Source organism: Rattus rattus, chromosome 9 (assembly GCF_011064425.1).
Source record: "Rattus rattus isolate New Zealand chromosome 9, Rrattus_CSIRO_v1, whole genome shotgun sequence".
In the NCBI taxonomy this organism is placed as follows: Eukaryota; Metazoa; Chordata; class Mammalia; order Rodentia; family Muridae; genus Rattus; species Rattus rattus.
The window spans coordinates 55,485,885-55,513,750 of NC_046162.1; the positions used below are offsets into that span (position 1 = coordinate 55,485,885).

Sequence of the window (27,866 nt, forward strand, 5' to 3'; positions counted from 1 at the left end):
CCCATCTCCCATTCCCAGCTCCCCCTCACCAGGGTTTTATGCTTAGCAAAGCCCTCAGCAGATGTGGGCTGAATCCTCATGGCTGCCACCGCCACCACCTCCAGCCTGTGCCAGTGCCAAACAGGGCTCCCTCCTCTGCCCCAGGGACAGAGGGACGACATTAGGCTGTGTGCCAGACAGACATCAGGGCCTGATACAGGGTGTCCATCTCCAAGACAATACCCAGCCCCACAACCCCCGCCCCACCCCCACTGCTCTTCAAGGTACTTGAAGCTACTGAAGGCCACAACCAACAAGCAGGTTACTGCGGCCTCACAGCAAGTGGCCTACCAGAGACAGACCAGAAGGGCAAAGAGATTCTGAGAAAGGTTCAATGACCTGCCCAAGGCTGCACCGGCAGAGCTGACTTGAAAGATTTTTGGCCCCGGAGCGAGGAGGGATGCAGGTATTCGACTTTAAGCTGAATGACACTTTCAGCAACTTGGGGTCCAGCTGGGCAGGGGAGGACCTGAGTCACTAATGCTACCACTACCAGGGCAAAGGGACCCCCAGTCTATCCTGACTACAGAGGGGTAGGAGGATACTGTTCTAACATTATTTGGAGGTTCCCAATTCCTCTTTTTACTGATGCTACCCTGCGCGCGCGCACACACACACACACACACACACACACACACACACACACACACCCCACCCTCAACACATATACAAAGGCTGCACTGGCACGGCCCCATGGCACACACATCCCTTGTTGAGAGGTTGGTAAGAGGTGGATATAATGCCTGAGGCCCTGACAGGCCTAAGAGGAAGACAGGCTTCCTTCCCTGTGTCCCTCCCCCCAGTCTGTGCTGGAATCCTACCCTGAGAGAGCCTCCTGGAAGACAGATAGTCAAGGAACTCTATTTTCAATGAAAACCCCCGTGTAGGTCTTTTGGCTGACTCTGCAGTTTGGACCCCCAAGCAAGGCACACCTAGGCAGTACCCGCCTCCTCCAGGTCATCCTTCCTATTGTGCCGGGTGTGAACCAGCAAGGAAGAACGGTCAAGTCTGCAAGCCTCAGGAAGTAGCAGAGCAAGGGATGAAGAGACAGGCACACCCCCTCCTCCTTCCTCTGGGCTTCCTTCCCAGGTTCCCCTAGGCCTGGGCTCCCGAGGCAGGGAGGGGGAGGGGAGCACATCCCCATATCTAGACAAGAACCCAGCCAACGAGTAGAAGGAAAATCTGTTACCACCCTTTGAGGTTCCTGTCCTAACTCCTCTATTGATTGCTTCCAACTTCCCTGCCCCCCGCGACACAAATTGCAACAAAATATGAATAACAACTATGGCTTTTACACTCTGTTCCTTCGGAGTCTGTCGGGGGATGAGGGGGAGGAGGGAGGTTGCCGAGTTCTGCAAGCTCACAGACTGCTAGAGGGCAGAGTAGGGTTGGGTGGGGGTGTGAACAGATTGTGTCCACGGCTTCTAGGACAGGATGGAGATCTTCCCTGGGCCCTCTTATCTTTCCAGTCTCAAAACCCAACACGGAGGAGGGGGCGGCCGGGGGTGAGGGGGTGGCCTTGTCTGCGCCCCCTACTGGGGGGGGGAGTCAGAGGCAGGGTTTCAAGATTCAACAATGATTCAACAATGGTGGTGATAAGGCCCCAATAATCTCTACCGGCCCCAGAATGTCCCCCACAGTCTCCTCCTAAAGCTGCCTATCTGGGTGGCAGGCCAAGGGCCTGATTGACAGCTCCCAGGATGGTTCTGCTGTACTCTGGCTTCCTCTGCCCTCCTTCCTCTATACACGAGTACAAGGTGACTGACTCCACTGAAACAGTCCAGATGGCTTGGTGTTCTTTTAAGGCGCAGATAATGTCCCTACCCACAGTAGGTTCTCACCAGGCTCCCATTCTACTGGGTCACATGCCAGGCATACACCAAGTGTCCTCCCGGATGAGTTCACCTCACTTGGCCCTCTTAGGTATCTGGTAATATGCCCCTGTGTTACAGACCAGGAAACAAAGCCAGGGGATCCACGAGGAAGTGACACGGGTGTCTACGTTTTCACCCCTGAAGCCCAAGGAATTCCAAAGGTGCAGAAGCCAATGAGCTTCACCCCTGGGCCCTCAGGCCTGGAGACACAAGAACCTTAGAGGCGGTGCTCTTCTTCTCCCCAGCGCATTATGAAGGCCGAACCCCCCTGAAGCCCTCACACCAGGACGCCTCTGCCCTAAATCAGGCCTGCCCACCCCCCAGCCCGACTGACGACGTTCCCCTCCCCAGCTCAGGATTTGATTCTCTGCAAACACACTGGTTTCACCCAGTATACACAAGCCATTAACCCCCCCTTCTCAGCCCTGACCCCCTCCTCCCAAAGAACACACAACCCTGACCCTCCTCACGCTGCACAGAGAAGCGCAAACCTCCACAGTAAACAGGCTTCGGGGGCCAAGCGCCAAAGGGACAGGAGTCTTGTGCTATCTCTCAGGCCTCCACCCAGGTTCCCAAGGAGACTCCCAGTAGGACAATACCTAGCTCTCCCCACAGTGACCTGGAGAGGCCTCGGCCCTCCCACAGGTCACCTGCTCTCTGAAGAGTACATACAACACACCTAAGGTGCGACCTTGCAAGAGGCCCAGGCAGGGGCGCCCATCTCCACAGCGATGTGCTGTGTGGGACTGGAGCAGGGAGCCTGGAAGGTCCCCAGGGCATCGAATCACTGCTGCGGGCAGAGATGGAAGAGAAGACCTTGCTTCTCACCTCCAGGAACTCCCTGACCCCGTGGCCTAGTCCTGAGGGCTAGAAAGCTGTAAAACTTTCAGCTGTTTCCAGGCACCAGGAGCCCTGAAGGAGAGGGTTGTCTCAGACCCAAGGCATCTGGTCCCTGGTCCTAGAAGGTGCTCAGAGGCTGGGGAGGAGAGAGGTAGAGACTGTTGTTGTTTACTAGGAGAGGGGGAGGGGTGGGAAACCCACAAGCTCACAGAGGATGGGGCAGGAAGAGGGCATTGCCTAACCTGGGTGGAGAAAGCCAAAGAAGGGTGCCATTTGCCCGAAAAATGGGTACTCCACCCTAGAAGTAGGTTACCAGGGTGGGGGCTCACCCCACCCACCTCTAAGAAAGAGGAAGGAGCTTGCAACACTCAGGGGGAGGGCAGAGAATTTACTTTTTCCTCTCATAGTGTCAGATCCTAAATCCCCCTGAAGCCTTCCAGTGAGTCAGGTTCATCTGCCCAGCCCCCTGTGACGTAGTTTGGAGGACTCCCTCACTCCTCTCCTCCTCTCCTCTCCTTCCTCTTTGGTTTGTTTTTGTTTGGTTCTGTTTTTCAAGACAGGGTTGCTCTGCATAGCCCTGGCTGTCCTCGAACTTGGTCTGTAGACCAGGCTAGCCTTATACTTAGAGCTCCTCCACCTGCCTCTGCTTCCGGGGCAAAAGGCATCCTCCGCTACCACCGCCACCACCCGCTTTCCTTTCTGTCTGAAAACCCCACCCTCAAAGAAAGTATAATTCTTCCAGCTTCTGGGATGGCCGACAATGTGAGCTCTCACTCCCTTCAAATGCAGGGAACATTTTTACGAAGGTGTCCTCGCCCAATCCCCAGTGACTCTGAGCCCCAGAGGTTGCTCTCCTCATTAGCCCAGACACCAGAAAACCAGAGCACAGTAGGGGATTCTCAGACTCTCCTGTGTAAGGTGGAGAGGAAAAAAGGCAGAGAGGAAGGTGGAGGCTTACGGAAACTGAGGTAGCACTTGTCCACTCCCTAGCCTACAGCATAAAGGACTGAAGCCTTAAAGGCGCATGGGCATTGACTACCTGCTCCTGAAGGCTGGTGGGGCCTGGAAGGGAGGGGGCTGCGACAAAGCCAAAGGCGGTGATCCAGGAAGCAATGGTGGCTGTGGGCAGACAGCCAGTTGTGGGCAGTGAGGCGCCCAGCCAGAGCCTGCCCCAGGGACAAAGAGACTCCCTGGCTCTGGGGAAAGAGCGCTGCCCCCACACCAAGAAGGGGGCACTGACCCAACCCAGCCGGGCACACAGGGCAGTGGTGCCAGGCAGCTTGCCAGTGGCTGTGGGAGGGGCAGTGGGTGCCAAGCAGGGTGCTCTGTCCCTGCCAACCAGGAGAGGTGGGACACGTTTCCCAGGTCAGCAGCTGACCAGCCAGCCGGCCAGCCAGCCATGGCCGGCTCTGCTGCTTCCACTCCCTCCAGCCCGGGGCTGGGCCCAGATCCCTCCTCCAAGGCTCTGGCCTGGAGCCCAGCTAGGCCCTGGGGGCCAGAGTTACTGTAAGCGGCCTGGCAGGCCCTAAGGCTGGACTTTGCCAGCTGGCCCTAGCCACCGCCACCTCCCACTACCTGGCTTGACCAGCTAGGGAAGGGCACTGAGACCCCCGCCCGGCTAACGAGTGACCCTCGTGGTGGAGGGGAGAGGCAGAAAACACGAGCCCTGCCAAGCCTGTGCATGTGTCCAAGGCCAGAGTCCAGGCAGAAAGCCCCCACGGAGTCCCTCCCTGTCCGTCTGGGGCGGGGGAGTTGGCAGGGGGCGAGCAAGGGCCCCAGCTGTGCTGGGCTGCCCTGGACTGTGTCTTGAAGCCCTTTCCCTCAGAGTACTGGGAGGGAAGGGGGGGGCGCGTGGAGGTGGGGGTTCATGCTCACTGTGTAGGGCTGTCATTTCCACCAAACAACGTTGAGAGGTTTGTTTATCCACCTCGGCCACTGCATCCATTCCCCCTCAGAGCTATTTATAATGCACTCAATAGCATAGCACCAGGGACACAGAGACAAAGGGGGACAATGACATGGGAAGGGACAGAATGGTTTCACCTCTCCTCTACCCCCAGTATCAAAACCACCGATTGGCTTGCGGACCTTCTTCAGGCCCCACCCCACCCCCTACACACAATGGTCACCCCGGGTCTAGAAAAGACCTTGCCACGAATCGTGTCTCCCCAGCAGAACAGATGTGTCCAGGAGCCCAAATCCAGAGGCCGGCCACCCTCCACACTCCCCTCCCCCAAGCCTCCCCACGCAGACTTACTGGCCGGGGACGGTGTGCTGTAGCCACTAACTGGGAGCTGATGCTGGAGGCTGGTGAGAGCGCCTGGTGGGGAGAGTCCACCCAGCATAGGGGGGAAGAAGAAGGCGTAGGGGGGTACTGGGTACCCATTGAGGTGCCCGCCCCCAGGTGTCGGGCAGGAACTGCTATTGCTGGCCATGCCAAGCGGCCACAGTCAGAAGAAGGGCAGGCAGACAGTCTGACAGGCAGCTGTGATGGGCTTCACGCAGTCTCTCTTCCTTGGGGCATGAGGCCTGGGCCCAGAGGGGGTTTGGGTGGTCAGCCCACCCCCACCCCCTTCTGTCCCTGGAGCAGCAGTCCCAAGTTAGTCAACTTCAGCCTTCTGGAGCCCCCTCCCTAGCCAGGGGGGCCAGGTGGGTTGGGGGATGTCCCAAGAGTCTGTCCTTTGGTTAAGCAGTCCTGGGAGCTGACACTTTTGTAGGAAGGTCCAGAGCTGGTCTTCAGGGTATCAAAAAGGATGGCACTCCCAGAAGGGCCCCAGCTAGGTGGCTGGGGGGAGGCATGTCCTGTGATGCTGCAGAGAGAGGAAAGACACAGGTAAGTGGGCACTGAGCAGGCACACGGGATTCCCCATGGCGCTCCCCAACCTGGGCAGCCAGAGATTTTCCTGTGGCACCCAGCTGAGCAGACACCTGGCACCATGCCTGGCTGGCAGCGCCAGCCTAGGACCAGGGCCCAGACACTGCTGGGGACGGCAGGACAGCACAACCGGGCTGGGAATATGGGGACAGGACCCAGAGTACAGGACAGCCTCTCACCCAGAATGCTTGGGAAAGGGTCCACAGTGTAACCCCAAAGATCCCTGCAGCTGAGGCAGGCAGCTGCCGCTCCTTCCCCCAGTGTGGGTTACCTGAGGTCAAGACACAGAGAACGTGTGCTGGCAGGGAGGGGGGGGGAACACCGCTTCCCTAAAACATTGGCACTTCTCAGAAAAATGACTCCTAAGCTAGGGGGGCCTCTCTTACACCACTTCCCCCCTTAAACCTGGCATCCCAGGCCAGTCTGTCCCTCCCTTGAGGAGGAGACCCAATTCTATGCATTCAGGGAAACGGATCTCCAGGTCTCCTAGGCAACATCTCCAATGCAGAACAGTACAGTAGCCCTGGGAAGACCTATGTCAGGAAGACAAGGCTTGCCCAGAACGGAAGTTCCCAGCAAGAGAGACCAAGTTCAGACTTCATCGGACTTCCATCTGTAAAAGCAATACATGGGGGTGGTGGGCTGGTGGGTGGACAGGAGATGCAAGACCAGCCGCTCCCCTCACCAGAGTATACACAGATCCACACCCCACTGGAACAGCTGAGGCCAGAGACTATACACGGGCAGCACCGTGGGGTAGGTGCACAGCTGTGACCTACAGATTCCCTGACTCAGCCAGGTAGGCAGAAGCAGGGCAGAGAGGAAGGAAGAGAGAGTTGAGGACTTTTCAAGCCTGTTTGAATATAGATTAGACATAAACACATACCCTGTACAGGCACACGTGTATGTGTGTGTGTGGGTGGGTGGATGGATGGACGGATGGACAGAGAGAGGAAACACAAAAATAATCACAGCCAATCAAAACCCGCTCTTTACTTCCTTCCTTTCTCCTGTCAGGTGCTGGTCCCGAGAACGCTCTCGAATGTCCACACACTAGGCTGACTGTGACTGGTCAGCTAACAGACACCAGGGATTTGGTTCTGTTGGTAAACAACTTGCTACAAAAATAACGGGGCCTAATTTTGGATACCCAGCCGCCCTGTAAAAAGTCAGGCCCAGGGGCATACACCAGTACTCTCAGTGCACGAGAGGCAAAGCCAGGAGGATTCCCGAGGTTTGCCGGCCAGCCAGCCTAACTCAATCGGTGAGCTCCAGGTTTGCTCAGAGACACTATCTCAAAAATTAATAAGATAGAGAGCTATTGAGAGAGACACCCAATCCCAGTAGCGTCTGGTCTCTACACACACACACACACACACACACACACACACACACACACACACACACACACACATATGCCAGGTAAGAAGTACTGGTTGGGAATATGTAGGAATGAATCCGCACGCTGCTGGTGGAAGTGGCAAATGCTACAACTGCTTTGCAGCACAGCTAGGTGGGTTCCTCAAAAACTCAAGCATGGTGCTAGGGCATAGAGCAAGTCCACCCTTCGGTGTCCACCCAGAAAACAAGACCGAGGCCGTCAGGCACAAAAGGGCTTGTGTGGTAAATGTTCAAAGCAGGAGCACCAACCATGACTGGGGCAGTGAAACGAACCCCAATGTCTATCAATGGGCAACAGATAATAAAATGTTAGAAACACTGACACTAGATTAACACCAGATTCTTTCTGGGCCAGAGGGGGGCGGGGGTGGGGAGGGGAGGGAGAGACACAAGGAGCTGACACAATAACATGGCCCAAGCCCTGAGAACAGTAGAGTTGCCAAAGACCGTGTGTTGTATGATTCCATTTCTAAGAACGTTCAGGAGAAGCAGATCTGCATGCATAGATTTGTGGTTACTAGGAACTGGGGTGTGAATGTGAGGGAAATGAGAAGTAACTGCTCGTGGTAGGGGAGGGAGCTCTGGGGTGGTGCCTTAAAAGCGATAGTGGGTGCATGATTCCAAGTGCATGAAAACCATGCAGCTGCACGCTGCTTGTCTTTCTGGCTTCTTTTTGAGAAAGGTCTCGCGGTATTAAATCGTTCAGGCTGACCGGAACTTGCAATCCCTCTGCCTCAACATCCAGGGCACTGGAATTACAAGTGTGCACCAGCCATGCTTGGGCTTAAGACTGTATGCTTTAGTGGATGTGATTGGTTGTAGTTAATATCTCAGTAAAACTCTTAGGGGAGAGAGGGAGAGGGGAAGAGAGGGGGACAGGCAGAGAGGGAGAGAGAGCACGCCCTAAAGAACCGTCCCTTTCCAACACTCTCCCTCCATCCCTAACACCACAAATTTAGGACATACCAGGTTCCAAGCTCCAAGCTCCGGGCTTAAGCTTGGAGACTGGGGGATGCATATATAACCAGCATTTGGCTGGGGACCAGGATGAGGATGGGGGCAGTTCTTGCCAAGGCCACTGTGGAAGAGTACTGTGTCCTCTGTTCACTGTCCCAGCCTGTGTCTTCTCTGTCAACTGAGGAAGACAGGGAGAAAAGGGGCAGGTAGTGGCCAGCAGGTAGTAGAAACAACAGCTCCCTCTGGAATGAAATCTAAGCTGTGTTAAAAGACCAGGATCTCTACTGAAATCCAACCACTGGGCCTCAATCCTGAGAGTGGCATCTCCTTCCCTTCACAGGCTGATGACTCACGTCAGAGAAGCAAGGGAGGAGGGGACACGCGTAGAGCCAGCTGCCTCTGACCCCAGTCCCTCATGAGATTCTACTCAACAGGAACAGGAGCTGAAGAACCAGGCATGAGGAAGAGGGCTGGTTGACCTCATCAACAAGTGTCTACCCTTGGATCCCTGCACAGACACCGCACACACTTGCAGAAACCCACACATACAGGCCAACGGAAGGCACCTGGGCGGGCAAGAGCACACCTGCTGCCCCCGTCTGTCCAGGCAAGCGTACGAACAGAGGCAGCCTAGGGAGAGCACCTCTCCACTCCTGGGCCCAAGCACACAATGAGTACAGTTCAGGACCTGTGTGCAGGGGCTGTGCACACTCTGAGGAGATAGACAACTGTCACCTTACAGTCTCTCAAAGTCCATGTTTTGTTCCCAGCCCCCACACGGCCTACTGGACCCTGGCCTTCTTCTCATACAAGGAGATGCTTCTGGGTCCTCTCTGTGAGCCATCTCCTATGCTGTGCCCCCCCCTCCCCACCCCATACCAACATATCCCAGGATTCCTCAACCCTCCTGTGGGTTCATGTCTACACGGAGGCGTACTTCCATACAGGTGAGGCCTAGGAAGCAGCTGACCAGAGAGAGGCCAACCAGAACCATGGCTGAAGCCAGACAGCTGCTCACTCCAAACCCCAGGCATCCTGACCTGGCTTTTGGGGGGGGGAGGGTGGTGGTGATACTTAGCTTCGACTTTTGAGGCCCAGTCTTTCATATTCTAGAATCCAGCTTTGCCCACAGAGAAGACTGATGATATCTACCTTACAACATGCCTCGTCAAGTCTCTCCCTGAAGAGGTTAAAACTGGATCGGGCTTACCGGCCTACCCCCAAACACACACCTCCAGGGAAGGTTCTGGAAGGCCTCAGCTCCTCTAGTAACTGACCCAGCTGGGCCTCAACTTCAGTACAAAGTTGTTCAGCTCCCTGACAGAGGAGGAAGGGCTCTCCAGTGAGGGCAGGGACAAAGGTCACGGAAATGGGCCATGGGCCAGGCTGACCAGGGATGAGGGATAGGCAAGGGAGATGGGGTGGAGCTTGGAAGGTCCTTTGGGAGCCATGACCCTCACAGAGATGCCTGGTCCCTGGCCCCTTGTACCCAGGCAAGAGAGTTTAAACCAGCATCAAAGAGGGAAAACAAGTTACCCACACCTAACCTCCACCCTCTGCCAGCAACCTCCACTGTTTCACAGGCGCCCTGCCATTAGAGAGAAAACCACAGACCTGGGCCTCCAATCCACTAAGCCCAGCAGAAAAAAAAGGGGTGGGAGGCATGTTGCCGGCCACGCACCACCTCCTTACTAGGTCCTTTAATCCCTCCAAGTTATCTGAATCCCTTGCACGCGCATGCACACACACATACACTTTGTGCACCACACTCTTAGAGTTTCACACTTTAGAAACAAACAAACCAAAAGGAAAAAAAAAAAAGAGAGATAGAGCTGCGTACGGCTGCCAGGAAGATGGGAGAGAAAAACCCGGAGGTCTGAAGGGTCAAATCTCAGCTCTGCCACTCTGGGTGACCTTAGGCAAGTGGCTTAACCTCTCTAAGCATGTTTACTTGCCGGTGAACTGTCTCCCTTGAGAGCACCCAGCACTGCCTGGTGCAGGGAAAGCACTTAAGCACCCCCTCCCCCATCTCCATCACCTGGGGTCCCTGAGCCCTTTGGCTTCTCTCTGTTGCCTTGCCCCCAGCCAGAGCCAGCATCTGTGGAGAGGGCTAGCATGGAACCTTAGCCATGTTTCTGGATCTGCTTCCTCCCAGACGGAGGGGAGGGTTGTGGGGAAAGGGATATCAGGGGTGTGGGCAGAGGCCTGACCACAACCCTTTCCCAAATTCCCTTCTTGCATTTCACAAACCAAAAAAGGGAAATCTTTGGATTTGGGGAGGGGAGAAGGGGAAGAGAAATAGGCCATTTCCTCCCGTGTTCTGGGGAGAGAGAAGTTAGAGGCCCCCCCAGACCTAGCTGAGCCCCCCCTCCCCAGCCTCCCTTCAACCTCTCCACTCTGCTCCTTCAAAGCAAGGGTTCCCCCAGAGACAGAAGTCAAGCCGTTCCCTCTGTTTTATTTTTATTTTTTGACACAGGGTCTACTGCCCAAGCTGGCCTCTAACTAGCTGATGACCTCACGTTTCTGTTTCTCTGGCCCTTACTCTCCGAATCCTGGGGAGGTAGGCCTGGATCGCCATGATGGGTTTACCTGGCGCCTAGAACACAGGGCTTCGGGCATGGTAGGCAGCACATTACCAAACACGTTACAAACCCGGCCCCAAGCAGTTCCTTCTGAAGGGGCAAAACCTAAAGAGTTTTAAGAAAGGGGAGACGGGGGTTTCCTAATCATTCTAGACAATTAGTGAATCATATTCAAATGAGACGCAGAACGCAAACTTGACTCGGGTGGGAGGGCCTCCAGCCCAGCAGAGAAGGAGCCCTTCATCTTTTGGAACCCCCCTACCCTGCCTGGAGTTAGACGGGCTGGCCAGGCAGGGGCAGGGCAGGATAGGACCGATTTCAAACCAGAACAGTGGGGCTAGAACTATTTATAAGTTTTCCAGGAAAAATACTCGTACACACAAAGCCACAACCCCTCCTCCCCTCCCCCACTCAGCTTCGTCCTCTGCGGCCCCGGGTTGGGAAGTAGTTGTGACCGGAACTCCCTTTTCCCCAAGCCCCCCACCCCCACCCCCAGTCATAGCTCCATTCTCCTCCTCATAGGCAAGTTCATCCTCACTGAGGAAAAAGACTGTCAAGGACAGGACCAAGTGGAAGGGTCCCCTCTTTCCCAGGAGCCAGCCCTACACACTGCCGGCAGGAGTCTGTCTTCACAGCTAGGCCTGACGGGCAAACCAGGCCCTGAGCGCGTCCTCCAGGGTTCAGCGAGGTAACAAAACACAAGTGTTTTGTTGCTGGGTGCCAATGCTGCCAGCAGCTCTAGGGTACGGCACCTCACCCCACAAGAATGGCTCTGATACATCTCTAATTTTATACTCCGCAAAACCCCAAATTCTGCCCCAGCTCCACATGTCAGCTGGGAATGGCTAACGGACAAGATCAATCAGACAATAGAAGCCCAACAAGCTGGGCACAAGAAAAAGATGTAGGGGCTCTGCCCCATACCCCAGAGCTTCTGAGGTACACGTTTATTCATTCGTCCAATCACTCATCCAATCATTCATTCATGCAAGATTTCCCATGCCCAGGATAGCTGAGGGACCCATCAAGAACCAGGACTGTAACTGGGCCTTCCATGGAAACAGAGAGTAGGTGAAAGGCCAGGGGGCAGCCCAGGCCTACAGGAAGAAGGGGGCCAACCCATGAGGAAGGAAGAAAACAGGAAGAGGAAGAAGAGAGCCTGCCTTGGTCACAGCCAGACCACAGGAGTGTGTGGACGGTACAACAGTAACTGTCTATAGAGGACCAAAGGGGCACCAAGGGGACCCCCCAGCTTGGAAATCACCTATGTACAAGCCCAGCTTGGCACGGGGCTTTCCCCACCCTCACCTTGGCAGCTGCCCCCCCCACCTACTCTCCACCATGCACAATTCAGTCATAATTAGAGGAAGGGGTGGGGGGGTGAGCGGAGAAGCAGACAGACCAACAGCAAGTAAGGGGTGGGCTCCACCAGTGCCCACTCATTGCCTCAGTCCAGCCCCAACCCCAGCCCGCTACGCTCTGAATCCTAGGGCACAGTGCCAATAGAACTAGATGCTACCAGTCCCCTCCCATCATCCCTCTCCGGGGACCCAAGCTGCAGGGAAGCCAGGAACACCCCCTCCTACCTCAGGATATCCTTTTGGCTCTGACCCCAGACCAGGCCTGAGTCAGACTGTTCCCTGCCCCACAACTCCACACCCTAGGACCCCCCAGGAACTTCCTACTCTACAGGGAGCCCCTCAGTCCAGCAAGAATCAGGGGGAATCTCTTCCCTCCTCCAACCCTAGGCAGCAGAGAAGCCCACATTAGGTGGGAAAATCTGGTCACTGAGCTCTTGGACCTCCCCTTCTTGCTCAACCAGAGAGAGGCTCGTGTGGCTGTGAGCAGGAGAACCAAGTGGCCATAAAACACCAGGGACCCAGTGGCCCAGAGTCCTGTATATTCCAACTTGGATCCTAAGAAGCCGCAAACTCCCCAGGGAGGAAGGAAGGAGAGAGAGGAAGGCAAGGGTCTATGAAGTGAGGTCTGAAGAGGCAGAAGGACCCAGACTGAAGGGATGCGGCTACTAAATCAGTCTCACACAATCATGGCCACAAGTCAGTCTTCCCAACACAGTCTGAGTAGGTGGCTGTGACTGCTTCCCACAGACAGAAGTCTGAGGGCCCTAAGGGACCTGAGTCGTCAGAGACCACACACACAGACTCAGCTTGAAAGGGCCCCCTAGTCGGGCCTCCCAAGTGCCCCCCCTTCCAATTGTGGGCCTTGAGGGGAGGGGCAGGTCCCTCCCCACAAAAACCAGGGGTAGTGCCTACGGCGGCCATCACCATGGCAACCAACAACAAACATCCCAGGAACCACAGTGGGACAGGAAGTGATAGGCACGTGACAGGAAGACATTTTTTTTCTCGCTGTTAGGGGGGTGCTGACAGGAGAGTTTGCAGCCCTTGGGGAATCAGCTGTCGTTCCCCAACATTCCCCCACCTGGAGCTGGAGAGAAGCGGGATCAGATGGGAGGGTGGCCACTCCCCACCACTGTGTGCACGGTCAGTTCATTTACAGGGCTCACAGAGCCCTCCTCCTCCACCTGCCACTCAAGGTTACCTCCCTCCTCCTCCCCCCTCCTCTCCACTTCCTGCCGTGACTGGAGATCAGAGAACTCCGTGCCACAGCTTCCCCTTCTCAAGTCTCGATTCCTGTGGGGCAAGGGACAGAAGGGCTGGGGACCTGCAGTAGGGCCCAAAGGGCAGATGCTCCCGGGGGAGGGGCCGGGAGGGGCCACCTCATAGGTATCTACTCACAGGCACACAATGAGTAGGTCACCGTGACACACTGAGGCTGCCTGACCTTAGACAACTTTTTGGGGAAGAGGGAGCCAGGACCAGGGGACCTAACCCATGTACCTCACTCACACGGGTCTCCTGGTCCTGAGCCTACGGGTTCGTTTTGGTTTTCTGCTGGCCTCCAAGCAGGCAAATTCCCAAACGTCCAGTCCCCACCACCACTCCCCTGCCCTTTGTGCTGAGGAATCCCCGCTCCCCGCTCCAAGGTGCCCGCCCAGACGAGGGCACCTTGGCTGAGGTGAGGGGAATGGAACCTCCCTCCACTCCCCTCCCCTTCTCTGCAGATGTCCCAGGCTATATTTAGCTCAAACCGGGCGGCCAGCCAGCCCCAGACTCCCCACCGGCCGAGAGCTGAGCTCCCAGTTTTTATGCAATTAAAACATTAAGAGAACCACCCCATCTGCCCCCCATGTACGTATACACACACACACACACACAGACACACACACACGCTCACTCCTGTCAAGAGCTCTAAGAACTTGAAGGAGGGCTGCCTAACTGTACAGCAGCCAATGATAGGGCATAAAGGGGTCCCTCAGGCAGGATAGGTGCATCTGGGCTCCCATTAGGTTGACACTGGGAGGTGGGGGGGATGGGCTTCCCTAGTTCCAACCTGAAAGAGGTATCCAGCTGAGGCCGGGGGCTGGCTGCAGAAATTCCACCTGTCATTTTGCAGCCCCTCAGTGGCCAGCTCCAGTTACAAGGCTGGGGCTGGCAACAGGTGCTGGCCATGCTGGCAGCAGCCTAATCCCCCCATCAGCTCCTGGGACTGTGTGTGGAGCCTGGAGGTCCAGCAGGGGGCTTTGGGGGGGGAGATGCTAAATGGAAGGAGGTATCTCAGGGCAGTCTCGAACCTCTGCAGGAGGCAGCCCCTTTATTGATGGAAGAAGCCGGGAAGCCAGGCAAAACCTACCACAACACCTATTTCATCCTCCTTACCATGCCAGGCTGGGCGGGCGGACCAGAGTGTGGGAGGTCTGTCTGCCTGCCTGCCTGCCTGCCTCTTCCTCCTCCTTAGTAAATTCCTGGAACAGGCAAGGGAGGTTCCAGTTGCAGAGAGAGGAGAAGGCAGGCGGTCCCAGCTTTTTTTTTTTGGGGGGGGGGAGATCCAAGGAGGGGTGTGAGGACCAGGGAGGGAGGCAAGAGTCAGACAAGAGCCAGACGAAGCAAGAGACACCCACACCCAAACCAGACTAGGGACACACACACACACACACACTGACATATTCTCACACTCTGGGCCAGGTCCCCTCATGCCGCCCACCCTGCAGGGACACCCAGACACCCTCAACCGATCTTGCCAATTCCCAGAACACCTCCTGAACACACAAGGAGATCCAGACCCTGCCCTGCCCCCACAGCCCACAGAAAGCGTGTGGGCTCCAGACAGCAGCAGGAGGGTGGAGGGAAACACAGGAGGAAAGACAGCAGGCGTCAGCTAGGATGTGGAGCCAAAGCCTCTGCAAGCTGGGGGTATCAGTGGCCACATTTCTTTCCCAAGACTTGGTAAGTCAAGACAACCTTGGTCATCTTGCCAGAGGCTCTTGCCACAGCTTCTCACACTCCTAAAACCACCACCACCAGACAGGGATGGGGTGCTGGGAGTGAATTATTGTACTTACTTGCAAAGGGATAGGATTACCTTCCTCAGCCGCCCATCACCCTGCATCCCAGCAGAACTCCCCAGCAGACCCTTCCGAGGGCTCAGCTCACGGTGGCCCCTACAATTGAGAAAGGATCCTTCCCTGCTCAGGCATCCCAGGGGTCAGGGATCACGCCCTGCCTGCATTATCACCCAACTCTGAAGACCATTCATCTAAAAACCTCAGAGCTTTTGAACAGAGTCACCTGGTAAGAAAAATCCCAGAAGGCAGGAGCCAGCTTCGGAGAGCAAATGGTTAACAGAAGAGTCTGTGTCAATGTCCCCCAAGCAGACCTGAAGGCCACTCAAGTGTCCTCACCCCCCCCTCACTACACGGGCTGACAGGAACAACGTCATGGCATGTGTGGGTGACTGTGCCCATCGGAGGAGGCACAGGGTGATCAGGATGAGCTCCAGCTAGCTTCCTGCCAGGTTGCCACATGGTTAGGAGTAGGAGGTGAACTAAGAAAGGGACCCCAGGGTGGCAGCAGGTGCATTCAGGGTCAGGAGTGGGGGTGGGGGGAGATGGGGAGAAAGATAGTAGGGCAATGCTAATTCCCAGCCCAGGGGCTTCTCAGAACTGCCACCAGCTTCTCTCTCTCCTCTGCATATACCACAGGTTCACACCCTCCACCGTCATAGGCTCCCAAGGGCCCACTTGAGTCTGACCCCACTGACCTCTCTGCTTCATGGCCCAGACTCCCAGGCAGTACTGATGTGCCAGCCCCTCCCAGAGTACAGTCTTCCACAGAAATGAACCCTGTGACTCCACATCCCCCCTATTCTTCAGGAGGAAGAGCTACAGGTATAACTCCAAAACCTCTTATCCGACGACCCCCACCCCCCACACACACACTCTTCTCCACCCCTCCTAGGGGAAGCCCCAAGGCTCCAGGCCACCCCTACTCCAATCTGGGGCCTTCTTCAGCTTCAACTCCATACAAAGCCCTGGAGGAGTTGGAGGAGTTGAGGGGTCTGAGCCCTGATTTCCTCGCTGCACATCAGAGCCCTTACTGGATAATTCCCACCAACCCAGGCTCAAGTTCTGCCCCGTGAAGCATTCAGATGGAGAAAAAGGGTGAACAGCCTCAGCCCTGCCTGTGCCCAGGATGGTGAGGGGATCAGGAGCAGAACTAAGAGTTGGGTAAAGAGCAACGGGAAACGATTCTGTTGGAGAACACACACACATACATGTGCACACGGTCCAAGGCAGAAGGTAGCAATCTGGCTGCAGACTCGGAAGCTGGCACCAGGTAAGGAGCAGGGGGTACCATCTCTTACATGCCAACGTGCTGGGCACCCTATCCAAGACGGGATGAATAGTGGTGGGGGAGGGCAAGAAACTTCTCAAGACAGTTTGTTGTTGTTGTTGTTGCTTTTTAAATTATTTCCATATGACTTAACCCCCACCCCCAGCCTAGCACACTGGGGGATCTGACCCCCTTTCCCACGAACAGTAATACAGCAGGGCAGTGCCCAGAGAGAAAAGGAGACACAGTTAAACTGATCTGCCAACCACCCCTCAACATACACACATCTGGCTAGCAGCTTCCAAGCCTCGTGGGTGGCACTAAATCCCAGACATCCTCAGTGAAGCAAGGTCGGCCAGTCTATTCTGTCCTTCCCTCACCCCAAAAGGCTTCCACAACCCCCAAGTAACACAAGACTCAGGCGCGTCTCACTCAACTGCTCTGGCTCCCGCACCCAATTCTGACGGCTCCCCCACACTCCGACCGAGACACCAGCTGAGCGGGCCCCGCCCCCCCAGCCAGTTCCCTCTGGTGGGGGTGGGCCCCTGGCTGATTCTCCCCAAACCACAGGGCGGCTCAGGTAACAGGAGAAAGAGTAGGAGGGGGCTAGTCCGTTGGGCATCTGATCTCTCCCCAAACAGGTTTCAAGAAGTCTTTTTGTTTGGTTTGGTTTTGAAGAGAAAAGAGTTCCCAGCAGTGGATCTGCCACGGCTGGAGCGCCGGGGACACGCGCGGCAGACGGCCGCAGAAGCCTCAAGGCTGTGCGCGCGAAGACGCGGCGTAGACGGGGCTCCCCAACCCCGGACACGCCAGCGGCAGGCTGGGAAGTCCAGGAAACCCCAGGTCCCCGTCGAAACCGCCCGGCACCCAGTCCCCGCCCGCAGCTCCGGTCCAGAGCGGGCCACCGGGCCCCGATGTGTGAGAGAGCCGAGGGTTCCCCAGGGTTCCAGGGGAGAGGTTACCTCGAAGCGAGGGGATGCAACCCGTCTGCGCGTCTGCGGGCACAGGGTCTGCCCCAAGCAGGCGCCGCGGCGCTGCCCGGCGTCAGGGGTTTGGGGTCTTCGAAGAGGAGCCGTCCGGGGGGCCGCAGCTCAGGGGCGCGGGGCGACGGCAGCGGCCATGGCGAGTCACGTGCAGAGGCTGAAACTTTACCCGGAGCCCTAGACTGGGGGGGCGGAGGGTATGGAGCTGGGGTGGGAGGGAGGCCCCCCTGCCGCAGGTCCGCCCCTGCACGCCACGGGCCAATCACTAACCGGGGGCGGGTTCTCAAGCTCACACCCGCCCCTCTCTCCTTAATAGACCTAGGGAAGGGCGAGTCTTAAAGGAGACGCTTCCAGCTGGTGGCTGGACCGTGGGAATCTGGGAGAATCCCTCCCTCAACACGCCAGAAAGAGATTGAGAGCGAGAAGGGGTGTGTGTGAAGTTCAGAGAAAAAAATAAAAATACGACACGGCGGAGAAAGAACCTCAGGGTGCGGTATCCTACACACACTCCCTTCTTCCCCCCCCGCCCCCCGCCACACGCCCACACTCAGCGACACACACACACATCACACACACTTACTAAACCTGGGAAGAAAGGAGTGTAATGTGGAGAACGCACTGACTCCTGCCCCAGCTGTCAAGTCTCTGTCTCTCCTAATCACAATCCTCCGGGGTCAGCTGAAACTGAAAGCTATCTGACCTTGAGCAAAACACTTCGCTCCTCTAGACTTTAATATTTTCTCGTCTGCAAAATCCCGGAGTACAAAGAGAAGACCGCCTTCCCCATAAGAACATCTCTCGTCTTTCCCAAACACCTCTCCGGACTTGAGTGGATGAGAGGAAATTTCTAGCCCAACTGAATCCCTCCGAGTAGCTATAAGTATGGTCACCCCAAGTCAGGTCTTGGGACGGCCAGGAGTCCCCCTCCATTCTAGAACACTCCCACTTGAGGGCCGAGGGCAGTTCATGGTTGTTCCAGGAGGACAGGATCTGAATCACACTCCATCTGCAGACCTCGATCCCCAACTGTCACAACCCCCCTCCCGGCCAGCCAGGGAGGTTAACGTTTCCACCTTCAGCACTGCACTGGAGGAGGGTGGGTCCACCGTGCAGTGCCTCCCTCACCGAGTTCCTGGGCAGAGAAGTGGCAAGTGCCCCCCACAGGACATCCCACTGGAAAGGGAAGTGCCACACACCCAGGCCTCCACCCTAGAGACGCTCAGTCTAATCCTGTGTCCGGATTTTCAGACTAGGAACAGGAGGTCCGAGGCCCACATAGCATTTTGTCCACGGTTGCATGAGTGTCTGAACCGGGTCTAGAACTGGAGTATCTGCTTGTCTCTCTCTGGCTCTGCTCTGGCGGCCTTGGAAGGTAGCACAGGTCAGGTCCGTGGGACACTCTGCCTAGAGGTCGGACGCAAGGGAAAACTCGGCAAAGCGGTGCAGCCGCCCGCTGGGCTAGAGCAGTCTCCCGCTCCTGTCTGGATTTCCGCCGGTGCGAACCACCCGCCCAGCCCCTCTATCCCGCCCCGCCCCGATCTGTCCGGTCCAGATCCATCCACAAACATGCGCTCAGCAGGCAAGAATGCGTCAATGGCTCCCAGATGTGGAGGCCGACGCTTAACCCATTCCCTTCCACGCACCCCCTCCGGTGCCCTCACCAAGCCTTTAGGCCAGAGTCCCACAATCATCAGGAGCCTTCAAACAAGTGAGGAACCTTGGCTAAGAGGGTGGCCTAGGGTCAGTCCACCTCTAATTCCCATAGCCTCCTCCTAGCCTAGATCTTACCAGGTAGGTGCATGCATAGAATTACACTGCCTCCCACACGGACAGCACACCTGCCAGCAAATGGATTCAGGTACACTTTTTCCTCTCTTTTTTCTTTCTTTCTTTCTTTCTTTCTTTCTTTCTTTCTTTCTTTCTTTCTTTCTTTCTTTCTTTCTTGTTGAGACAGGGGATTCTCTGTGTAGTCCTGGCTGTACTGGTACTTGATCAGTAGACATGGCTGGCTTTGAACTCACAGAGATCTGCCTGCCTCTGCCTTTTGAGTGGTGGGATTAACGGTGTGTGCCCAGGGGGGTCCATTCTTGTACACACTTCAGGCTTACCTGCCAGCCTATGAGAATGTTCTTGTACACACACCCTGGAACAAATGCATAATCCCACACATATTCATGGTGTGACTATGTGCACCTCATATATATGCACACCCAGCACACACACACACACGCACACACACCCACAAAGCCATGATGGAGAGTGGAGTGTGCTTCCGAATTGATGCAGCCGTAGGTCCATATGGGGATGAAAGAGAAAAGCCCATGCTCACACAAACCACTTCCTACAGGAGTCAGACACAAGATCGGACACACACCCTACACACTCTGGGAAACTTCCTTCATGCCCGGGGCACCACAGGTCCAAAGTCCAGGCCTACCCAAGCATGACTGCAGGATCAGAAGAGGTCCCTAGCTTGGGGGCCAGGAGTCATGAGTCCACAGCAGTGGCTGTGTTGGTCTGAAAACGGGGTTCTCACACCCTTCAAACAGGGACCCTGTTTCAGGAACAGAATACTCAGAATACAGCAAGAGGCTAGCAGAAGAGAAGGGCCCAGGGCGCTCCTAGGGCCTCCACTATCCCTGCAAGCAGGAGACAGTCTGTGGGGGTTGGGGGAAGCACTGGTTTCCCAAGACAAGAAGTCAGTCCCTCACTGGGTTCAGACAGGTAATAACTGTCCAGTGACAGCTCCTAGTCCTCTAAGGAGTGACAGCTTGAGCAACTCCTTAAAAAGAGCACCGAGCCAGGTGTGGTTGCCCACACTGCACCCTCTAACATCAGCACTTGAGAAGCTGCAGCAGGAGCACCGTTTGAGTTCAAGGCCAGTTTAGGCTATGTAGTCATGGCTACGGAGTAAGACCTTGTTTCAAAACAGACTGACCAAAGACCAGCATCAAGTCCGGTGTGGTACATATACATAATCTCGGCATCTAGCACTCCGGAAGCGGAAGCAGGGGGATTAGATGTTTGAGAACAGCCTACAGACAGGAGGGAGAGAGAGGCGGCATAGCACACACACATCCAAGCACTAAGCAGGATCTGAAGTAGGCATGGGGGAAGAATGTCTCTCTCAGACCACCTGAAGGTGGGCGAGGTGAGAGGGAGGTGCCTGGTAGAACCAGCCTCAACTTCCTCCTCCCCAGCCCCCAGATTATTTACCTCACAGGTACACTTCCCACAGTCACCTCAGTCTAACAGGGGTCCTGTTTCCATTTTTATAGGATAGAAAACTGGAGAGATGGCTCAGCAGTTAAGAGCACTGACTGCTGGGGTTGGGGATTTAGCTCAGTGGTAGGGCGCTTGCCTAGGAAGCACAAGGCCCTGGGTTCAGGTCCCCAGCTCCGGAAAAAAGAACCAAAAAAAAAAAAAAAAAAAAAAGCACTGACTGCTCTTCCAGAGGTCCTGAGTTCAAATCCCAGCAACCACATGGTGGCTCACAACCATCTGTCATGGGGTCCGATGCCCTCTTCTGGTGTATCTGAAGACAGTGACAGTGTACTTATATACAATAAATAAATAAATCTCTTTTGTTTAAAAGAAAGAAATTAACCAACTGGATGTAGTGGTTCATGCTTATAGTCCCCAGGCCTTGAGAGACTGAAGCAGGGAGATGGCCGTAAGCTCTAGAACTTACATAGTAAGTCCCAGGCCAGTCCTGGCTACAGAGTAAGAACCTATCTCAAACAAAACAATTGCTTTGCCAAGGTCTTACGGTTTGCCGATGCAGACGTGGGATTCGAACTCACAGCTGTCTGCCCCACACTCCCCCACTTCCTCCTCCAAATCAAACATACCCCACTCTATTCTCAAGCCTGCTACCTCTTCCTTTACCTCCACAGGGTATGTGGGGGAAGCAGCACGCTTGCCTGGCTCTGCAGGTTTATGGGTAGGGCTAGGAGATAAAAGAGATGAGAGAGGACACTGGGGGCTACATGTGTAACCCTCCACCCTAACCCTAGCATGATGCCCACCTACCGGCCGGGTGACTCAGCTGCATCCGGGGAAGATGCCAGGGCAGTGACTCACCTACCGAGAAGAGCTGAGTCTGGTACTTTGCCAGCCCCGGGACAGAAGCGACTTAGTCACTACCAGGGCTGTGCTGCCCAGCAGGCAGGGTCTAAGGATCAGGGACAGAGGCCAGCAAAGTCCTCCCTGGTTACATGCGCCCCCTGGTGAAGGCAGGCTTCAGCATCCAGGATTGAACTGTGGCTCTGCTGGCCCCTGTCCTCCCACTACTGCCCAGCTCCATGACACCAGCTCTGCTCTAGTGCCAGCAAGTTTAGTGAGACCCTCGGGCTGGGCTGCACTGCCCCCTTGCAGCCAGCTCCCCCTGTCCCCCCTCCCGTCATCACTCACCACCTACCCTCTGATTTAACCCCACCTCCTCCCGCCACCCAAGTTGTACCCAGCTATGAGTCTCCTTTAAACATGTCCTGGCAGCACTCCTGCCCCCACAGCCCCTCTCACCGCGCGTACACACACACACACACACACACACACACACACACACACACACACACACACACTCTCTCTCCTGCCAGCAGCTGCTGAAGTTGTCGAGCAGGAGGGAAATCATGAGGGTGGGGCCGGGGATTGAGTTACCAAAGCCAATGGGGTGGGCTGTCACCCAATCCCCCATCTCCCTCCCCCACCTCCCTCACCCACCTGCCTCCCTCCCTACCTCTGGCTGGCAGCCTGCTCTCCCTTGAGCCCCTCCACCCCACTCCACCCAAAGTAGGAAATAAATGTTCAAGGGTACTTGTCATGCAAAGACCAGCCCAGTTTATGTGTAAGAAAGAGAAGAGAGAGAGAGAGAGAGAGAGAGAGAGAGAGAGAGAGAGAGAGAGAGAGGGAGACAGCCGAGCCTGCTCAGTGTCTGGGCTACAACCACTAGGTGTGTCTATGCCGGCTGTGTTGAGAGACTGCAAGGCTGGGAGTAGCTCATGGCTCCCAGTGGAGTTGGTGGAGCCCAAAGGGAGTTGACAGGTTGAACAGCCTCAATCCATTTACTCTATTGATTTCTTACACGGTGCAGCAGGCTTGATGGGGGGCATGATAAATCAGGACCCCAGAGATGGGGGGGACTGGGGAGGGGGGAGGGGCTCCTGCACCATAATTTGTGGCCCTCTTAGAGCTGCTGGGTGAGGAGGTGGCCAGTCAGGAAACAGGAGGGGCTGACTGACAGGGGACAAGGTTGGGAAAGGAGGTGTTGGATTAAGGTCCCCATCTGCAACAACTCCTTCCAGGGCTGGCAACACTGAGAGGTTCTGGAACAACTCTAGGGGGCACCATTCGCCTTACAATTCCATGAATGGCTTTCTCGGCGCCTATACAACGTGGAGTCCCCCAGGGAGATGGAATGCCAATGGAATCCCCAGAGATGGCTTCTTGGCTATTCTCTACCATCCTGTCTCCCTACATCATCCCCTGCTCCTAGGACTCAGACAACCCCACCCCCTAATCTGAGACCTCTGCTAATTGCACTGGCTCCTCACTATGCTGTGGGGGCAACAGCATAGCATGGGTTCTGGGCATGGCAGGAGTGAGCTCAGGATGGGTTCTGGGGAGTCTAAGGATATGTGTCCTTGTCACCCATCTGTCCTCAACTCATCTTGCAACTGTGGACAAAAATCCCTGGCCCTCTCTAGGTCTCCGAAATGAAACAGCTGGACGAGATGTCCCTTCCGAAAGGTGGCTCCAAGCCCCACAGCTCGCCAGCCTGGAGTGTGTTGGAAGCTGTCCAGTGCTTCCATTCACACCAGTGGCCACAGGCCGCCCAAACAAACCAAGCTGGGGTTTACGGAGACCCTGCACAGACAAGCAGGGAGGGAAACAGCCCTCCCTCACGTCCCTGGTCTGAGGTTCTCCTTGCTGCAAACCAGTGAAGGAAGTATAAACTGTGTGGTAGAGACCAGAGAAGTGTGGTATAAGCCACCTGGGCTCCAGTCCCAGCATAGCCAGCCACTGGTCGAGAGTCCTAGGGTAAAACATATCCCTCTCTGGTTCCCATCAGTGATGGGAAGGGCTTGTCTAGGTGGCAAAAGTTCCTTCCAGATCCAAGGGATATTGGACAGAGAAACCTAAGGGGTCCTCAGAGCTATTCTGCTCTGAGCTGAGTTAAGCCCCTCTCAGCAAGCTTGTTACCCTGGCTGACATACTTCCTTGTTCTCTACTGCCCCTGGCCTCTCCTCACTTCTCAGTCTGTCTTTTTACCCTCACCTTGGCCAGCCCCTCGGCCTGCCCGTGCTTTTCTGCACGTCTCTCCTGCCAGGGGACAGACCAACTAAAAATAGTCCCCACAGCCTTTCTCGCCCACAGCTGCCCAAAGAGCAGGAAATAAGGGGGGCAGGGAGGCCTGTGCCCTGCCCTCACCCACCAACTCTCAGCTCAGGACGGTGTCCAGCACTGCAGTCTGGGGCTAGTGCCAACTTGGCCATCTCTGGGGCATCCACACCCCTTCCCTAGAGGGGACGGCCTGCTCATAAGTGCTTACAATCACAGTTGCCCCTGTCCTCTGGGAGAAGAAGAAAGGAGGTCATTGGTCTAGAAGGAATCCTTCCCAATGTCTGACAAATCAATGCCAACCACATTGTGGGCACCGAGAAGGGAAGGCCTGGCTCTACCCACTGGCTTTTGAGGGCATAGGGAATTGGCATTGGTAAAGCGTGTGCTAGTTTCCTTTATCCTAGCTTGACTAGAGGGGAAACAAGCTGGGACTCCAGCCCCAATTATGCTAACCCTCTGCTCTCCGAAAGACACATGGCTCGGATATAAGGGTTCCAATAGGCACCCTCTCAGATACTATAGCCAAAACAGCAACAGAAGGTGTCGGATACCCATATAGAAAGCCAGAAGCCTGGAGGCAGACCCAGGCTGGCTGTGTCCACCAAGCTGGGTAAGCACTGCCTGCAAGCTGAATCAGAGGTCGTGAGAGAAGTCAGCTCTCACTGGTGCCACAGGCTACCTACACACAGTACCTGCTCCCCATCCCATCTGCAATTCCTGGCACCACCCAGCCCTAGGGAAAGGCCTTCTCCAAAGAGACTGCAGGAAAGCAGTTCAGAAACTCTCTGGAGGCCAGCAGGGGAGCCCTGTACAGTGAAGCAGGCGGGAAACCCAGGCATCCTGGCCTCCAGCCCAGAGAGTAAATGAGAAAAATATCTTTGAGGGAAAGAGAGGAAACAGACTTGATAGGAATACACACAGACACAGACACACACACAGACATACACACACACACAGACACACATACACACACAGAGACACACGCACACACTTACACACACAGACACACGCACACTCACACAGACACACACAGTCACACACATGCACACTCACACAGACACACACACACACACACAGACTCACACACACACACACACACACACACACAGACACACACACACATACACACACAATCACACAGACACACACACACACACACACTCACACTCACACACACACACACACACACAGACATACACACACATACTCACACACACAGACACACACACACACATACACACACAATCACACAGACACACACACAGACACATACACACACAATCACACAGACACACACACAGACATAAACACTCACACTCACATACACAGACACACACACACATACACACACAATCACACAGACACACACACTCACACACACAGACATACACACTTACACTCACACTCACAGACACACACAGACACACACAGGCACATACACACACAATCACACAGACACACACACTCACACACACAGACATACACACTTACACTCACACTCACAGACACACACAGACACACACAGGCACATACACACACAATCACACAGACACACACACACACACACACACACACACACACTCACACACACACACACACACACACACAGACACACACAGACACATACACACACAATCACACAGACACACAGACACAGACACAGACACACACACACACACACACACACACTCACACTGCCCCTGCAGCTCTCCCGAGAAGCGAATACTACTTTGAACAGAAGGAAAGAGCAAGAAGGTGAAGCCATGGGAATGGGGAGACAGCCTGGCCCCTACCTCTCCTCATCAGAGTAGTAAAGTGCCTGCATTTTAAGGCCAAGGATCATTCAGGGCCTCAGGTGTGAGAGCTACCCCAAGCTGTAGTCCTTAGTCCCTAGGGGTTCATTCCCGGGCTTCCTCTGGCTCCCCTTTGGGACTAAGCCAGGAGTGCGCAAGCCCAAGGTGCTGGTGCTCTTGGAGTCAGGGCAGTGTCAGGGGCAGCTCTCACACCATCCTCCCCACTGGCTTCCCTCCGCCTGCTCTCAGCCAGCACACATATCTCAGCTGTCCAATCCGATTAGGGCTCCTGCCCAGTGAGCCGGACAAGGAGGCCACTGGGCAGGGAAGAGACAGACAAGGACGCAGACGGGGATGGAGAAAGGAAGGTGGGGAAGAGGCTCCTGGGCTAAGCTGTGTGGCCTCTGAGGAAAAGGGGAATCTGATGCCCAGATCTGTGCCTTGTGCCAGGCATCCTGGTGGCAGGGAAAGCTGTTGTTCTCAGGAAGTTCTGCATCCCTAAATTAGGCAAGGTTCCTGCGTCCCCTGGGCAGTGGTGGAAGGAGACGGAAGGCAGGGAATCTGACCCAGATTTAAGGAGGGTTCCCATCCTGGAACTCTGCGGTCATGACTGGAGTTTACACATTATCTCCAGGGACCTTTTATGGCAGGGTCACAGTCAGGTAAGCCAAGGCTGCTGTGCTTAGCAGTTTTACAAATGAAGAAACTGAGGCTTCGCTGAGGAGAAGGCTATCGATGCCATTTGGTGAAGTCTCTCAAATTTGGGCCTTTGACTCAAAGTCTGTGGTTCCTACCCAGCACTCCACTCTTTTTTGTATTGGGAGCAGAACTAAGTCTAGAATCCATTCCATGGCTGACTGACCCTTTCCTCCAAAGCCAACCATCAGGGGGACCTTGGGAAACACGAGGGAGGATAGAGTACACACAGAACTAGTTTCCAAATAGGTACATGTCACCCGCCCTCACAACGTCCGTCCCCAGAGCTAAACTATGACGGCGGCTTCTATCTTCCTCCCCATCCGGCTACCCCTGGGGCAAGATACACACCTGGCTACTACCAGTTATTCAGACAAGCCACCAGCCCTTCATGGAAACCCACCAAACCATAATGAGATGCCCCCTGAGCTTCAGCAAACAGAGCCTATCAGCCTACCACAGGAGAGGAGAATCAGCCAAGGTAAACAGAAGGTGCTCTCCCAGAGAGCCTGCAGGAGAGCTGGGGACCTCCCAGCTCTAGGGTAACACCAGGAGCCCAAGGCTCTGAAAGCCAAGGAGTGCAGGGAGCTGGCATGGCTGATCAGCCTTCCAGATCTGGTCCACACCCCCTTCCCCAGCCATCTGGCCTGAGCCTGATCTGGCTTGGGCCTCCCTGGGATCTCTCCCTTTGGATACACACAGCCACCTCTATCCAAAACGTATAGGTCTTACAACCACATGGTCTACACACGGGCACTCAAAGGAAGGGGCTTCTGCACTAAGCGCGGAGGTGTTGGCGGGGGATGAGAGTTCTAAGCTGAAAGGACTTTCCCTAGAGAACAAGGTCAGCAAACATTGGAACCTCCGCCACCTTTCTGCAAAGCCCTTGGGCACCCAAGTGTATCATGCACCTGGAAGGAGACCTGGGCTCCTTAGATAGGGAGGGAGGCAAAGTCCTGAGCTCCAGGCTGGGAAGCCACGAGGAAGCATGGGAGAGAAATCCCTCAGGGAGAGTACGGTCACCTTCATGCCCCACACCACTTTTTCAGTCAGGCTACCTTCTGTCTAGGTGAGATGGGGGTGGAGGGCTTGGGGCAATACTGCAAAAGAGGGTGCAAGGGCGTGGGGCCTGGGCAGACCTCCCCCACTTTCCATTCTTAGCTAGAGAATGCGGACCGCCTGAGGGGGGCGAATTGCACAAGGGCGCTCCGGGGGTCGAGGGCTCCGAGGTTTCCAACGCCCCAGGGTTCCCAGGCTCCCACCTCCCTGGACTGTGAGCAATGGGGGAGGAGGGATGGGGAAAGCCTGAACTGCCGAAGAAGGAAGCGGCCGGATCAGAAGCCGGGAGGCCCCAGAGAAAGGAGACCTAGGGAGAATTGGGAGGGGGCGTGCACGATCTTACCTGCTCAGGTGTGTGCCGGCAGGGGGGCGATGGGGTTCCCAGGAGAACCGGGGAAGCCCTCTCAGCTCGATTCAGGATTCCCCCCTGCTTCTGGGTTAGGCTGCTGCAAGAGGCACGGTTCCCGTTGGGTCCTAAAGCCCACTGTTCAGGTTGTAGGCTCACCCTGCCCTCTTACTACCAGCCCCCACTTGGTTAGCCGGTGCAGCGCTGAGGACTGAAGGAGGAAAAGGGAATCCACTGTTAGCAAGATAGAGGGTCGGAGACACGGGCAGGGTCCAGGAGCCGTATCAGGTCCCAACACACACGCCACAGGACAAATGGCCATTTTCTTTTTGCTTTTCCCGAGCCTATGGATTTGGCCTTAAGTCATGGGGGTGAGGCTAATACCT

The 27,866-nt window shown here is 55.5% G+C and overlaps 1 protein-coding gene across 3 annotated transcripts in view; it reads right to left on the reverse strand.

Moving 5' to 3' along the window:
• The window catches only part of Rara (retinoic acid receptor alpha), a 45,305-nt gene extending 17,733 nt beyond the window's left edge, over positions 1-27,572 (reverse strand). The window contains exons 1-3 of one of the 3 annotated variants that reach the window (XM_032912614.1): positions 17,224-17,434; positions 7,996-8,164; positions 5,011-5,563 (exon numbers count right to left, since the gene is read on the reverse strand). In XM_032912614.1, coding sequence (XP_032768505.1) covers positions 5,011-5,188 — 178 coding nt within the window. In that variant the 5' untranslated portion in view covers positions 5,189-5,563; positions 7,996-8,164; positions 17,224-17,434. Of the gene's footprint in view, positions 1-5,010; positions 5,564-7,995; positions 8,165-17,223; positions 17,435-27,477 lie in introns of those variants that run through there. The other 2 variants (XM_032912613.1, XM_032912615.1) reach the window with 2 other exon arrangements.
• Positions 27,573-27,866: the final 294 nt, after the last annotated feature.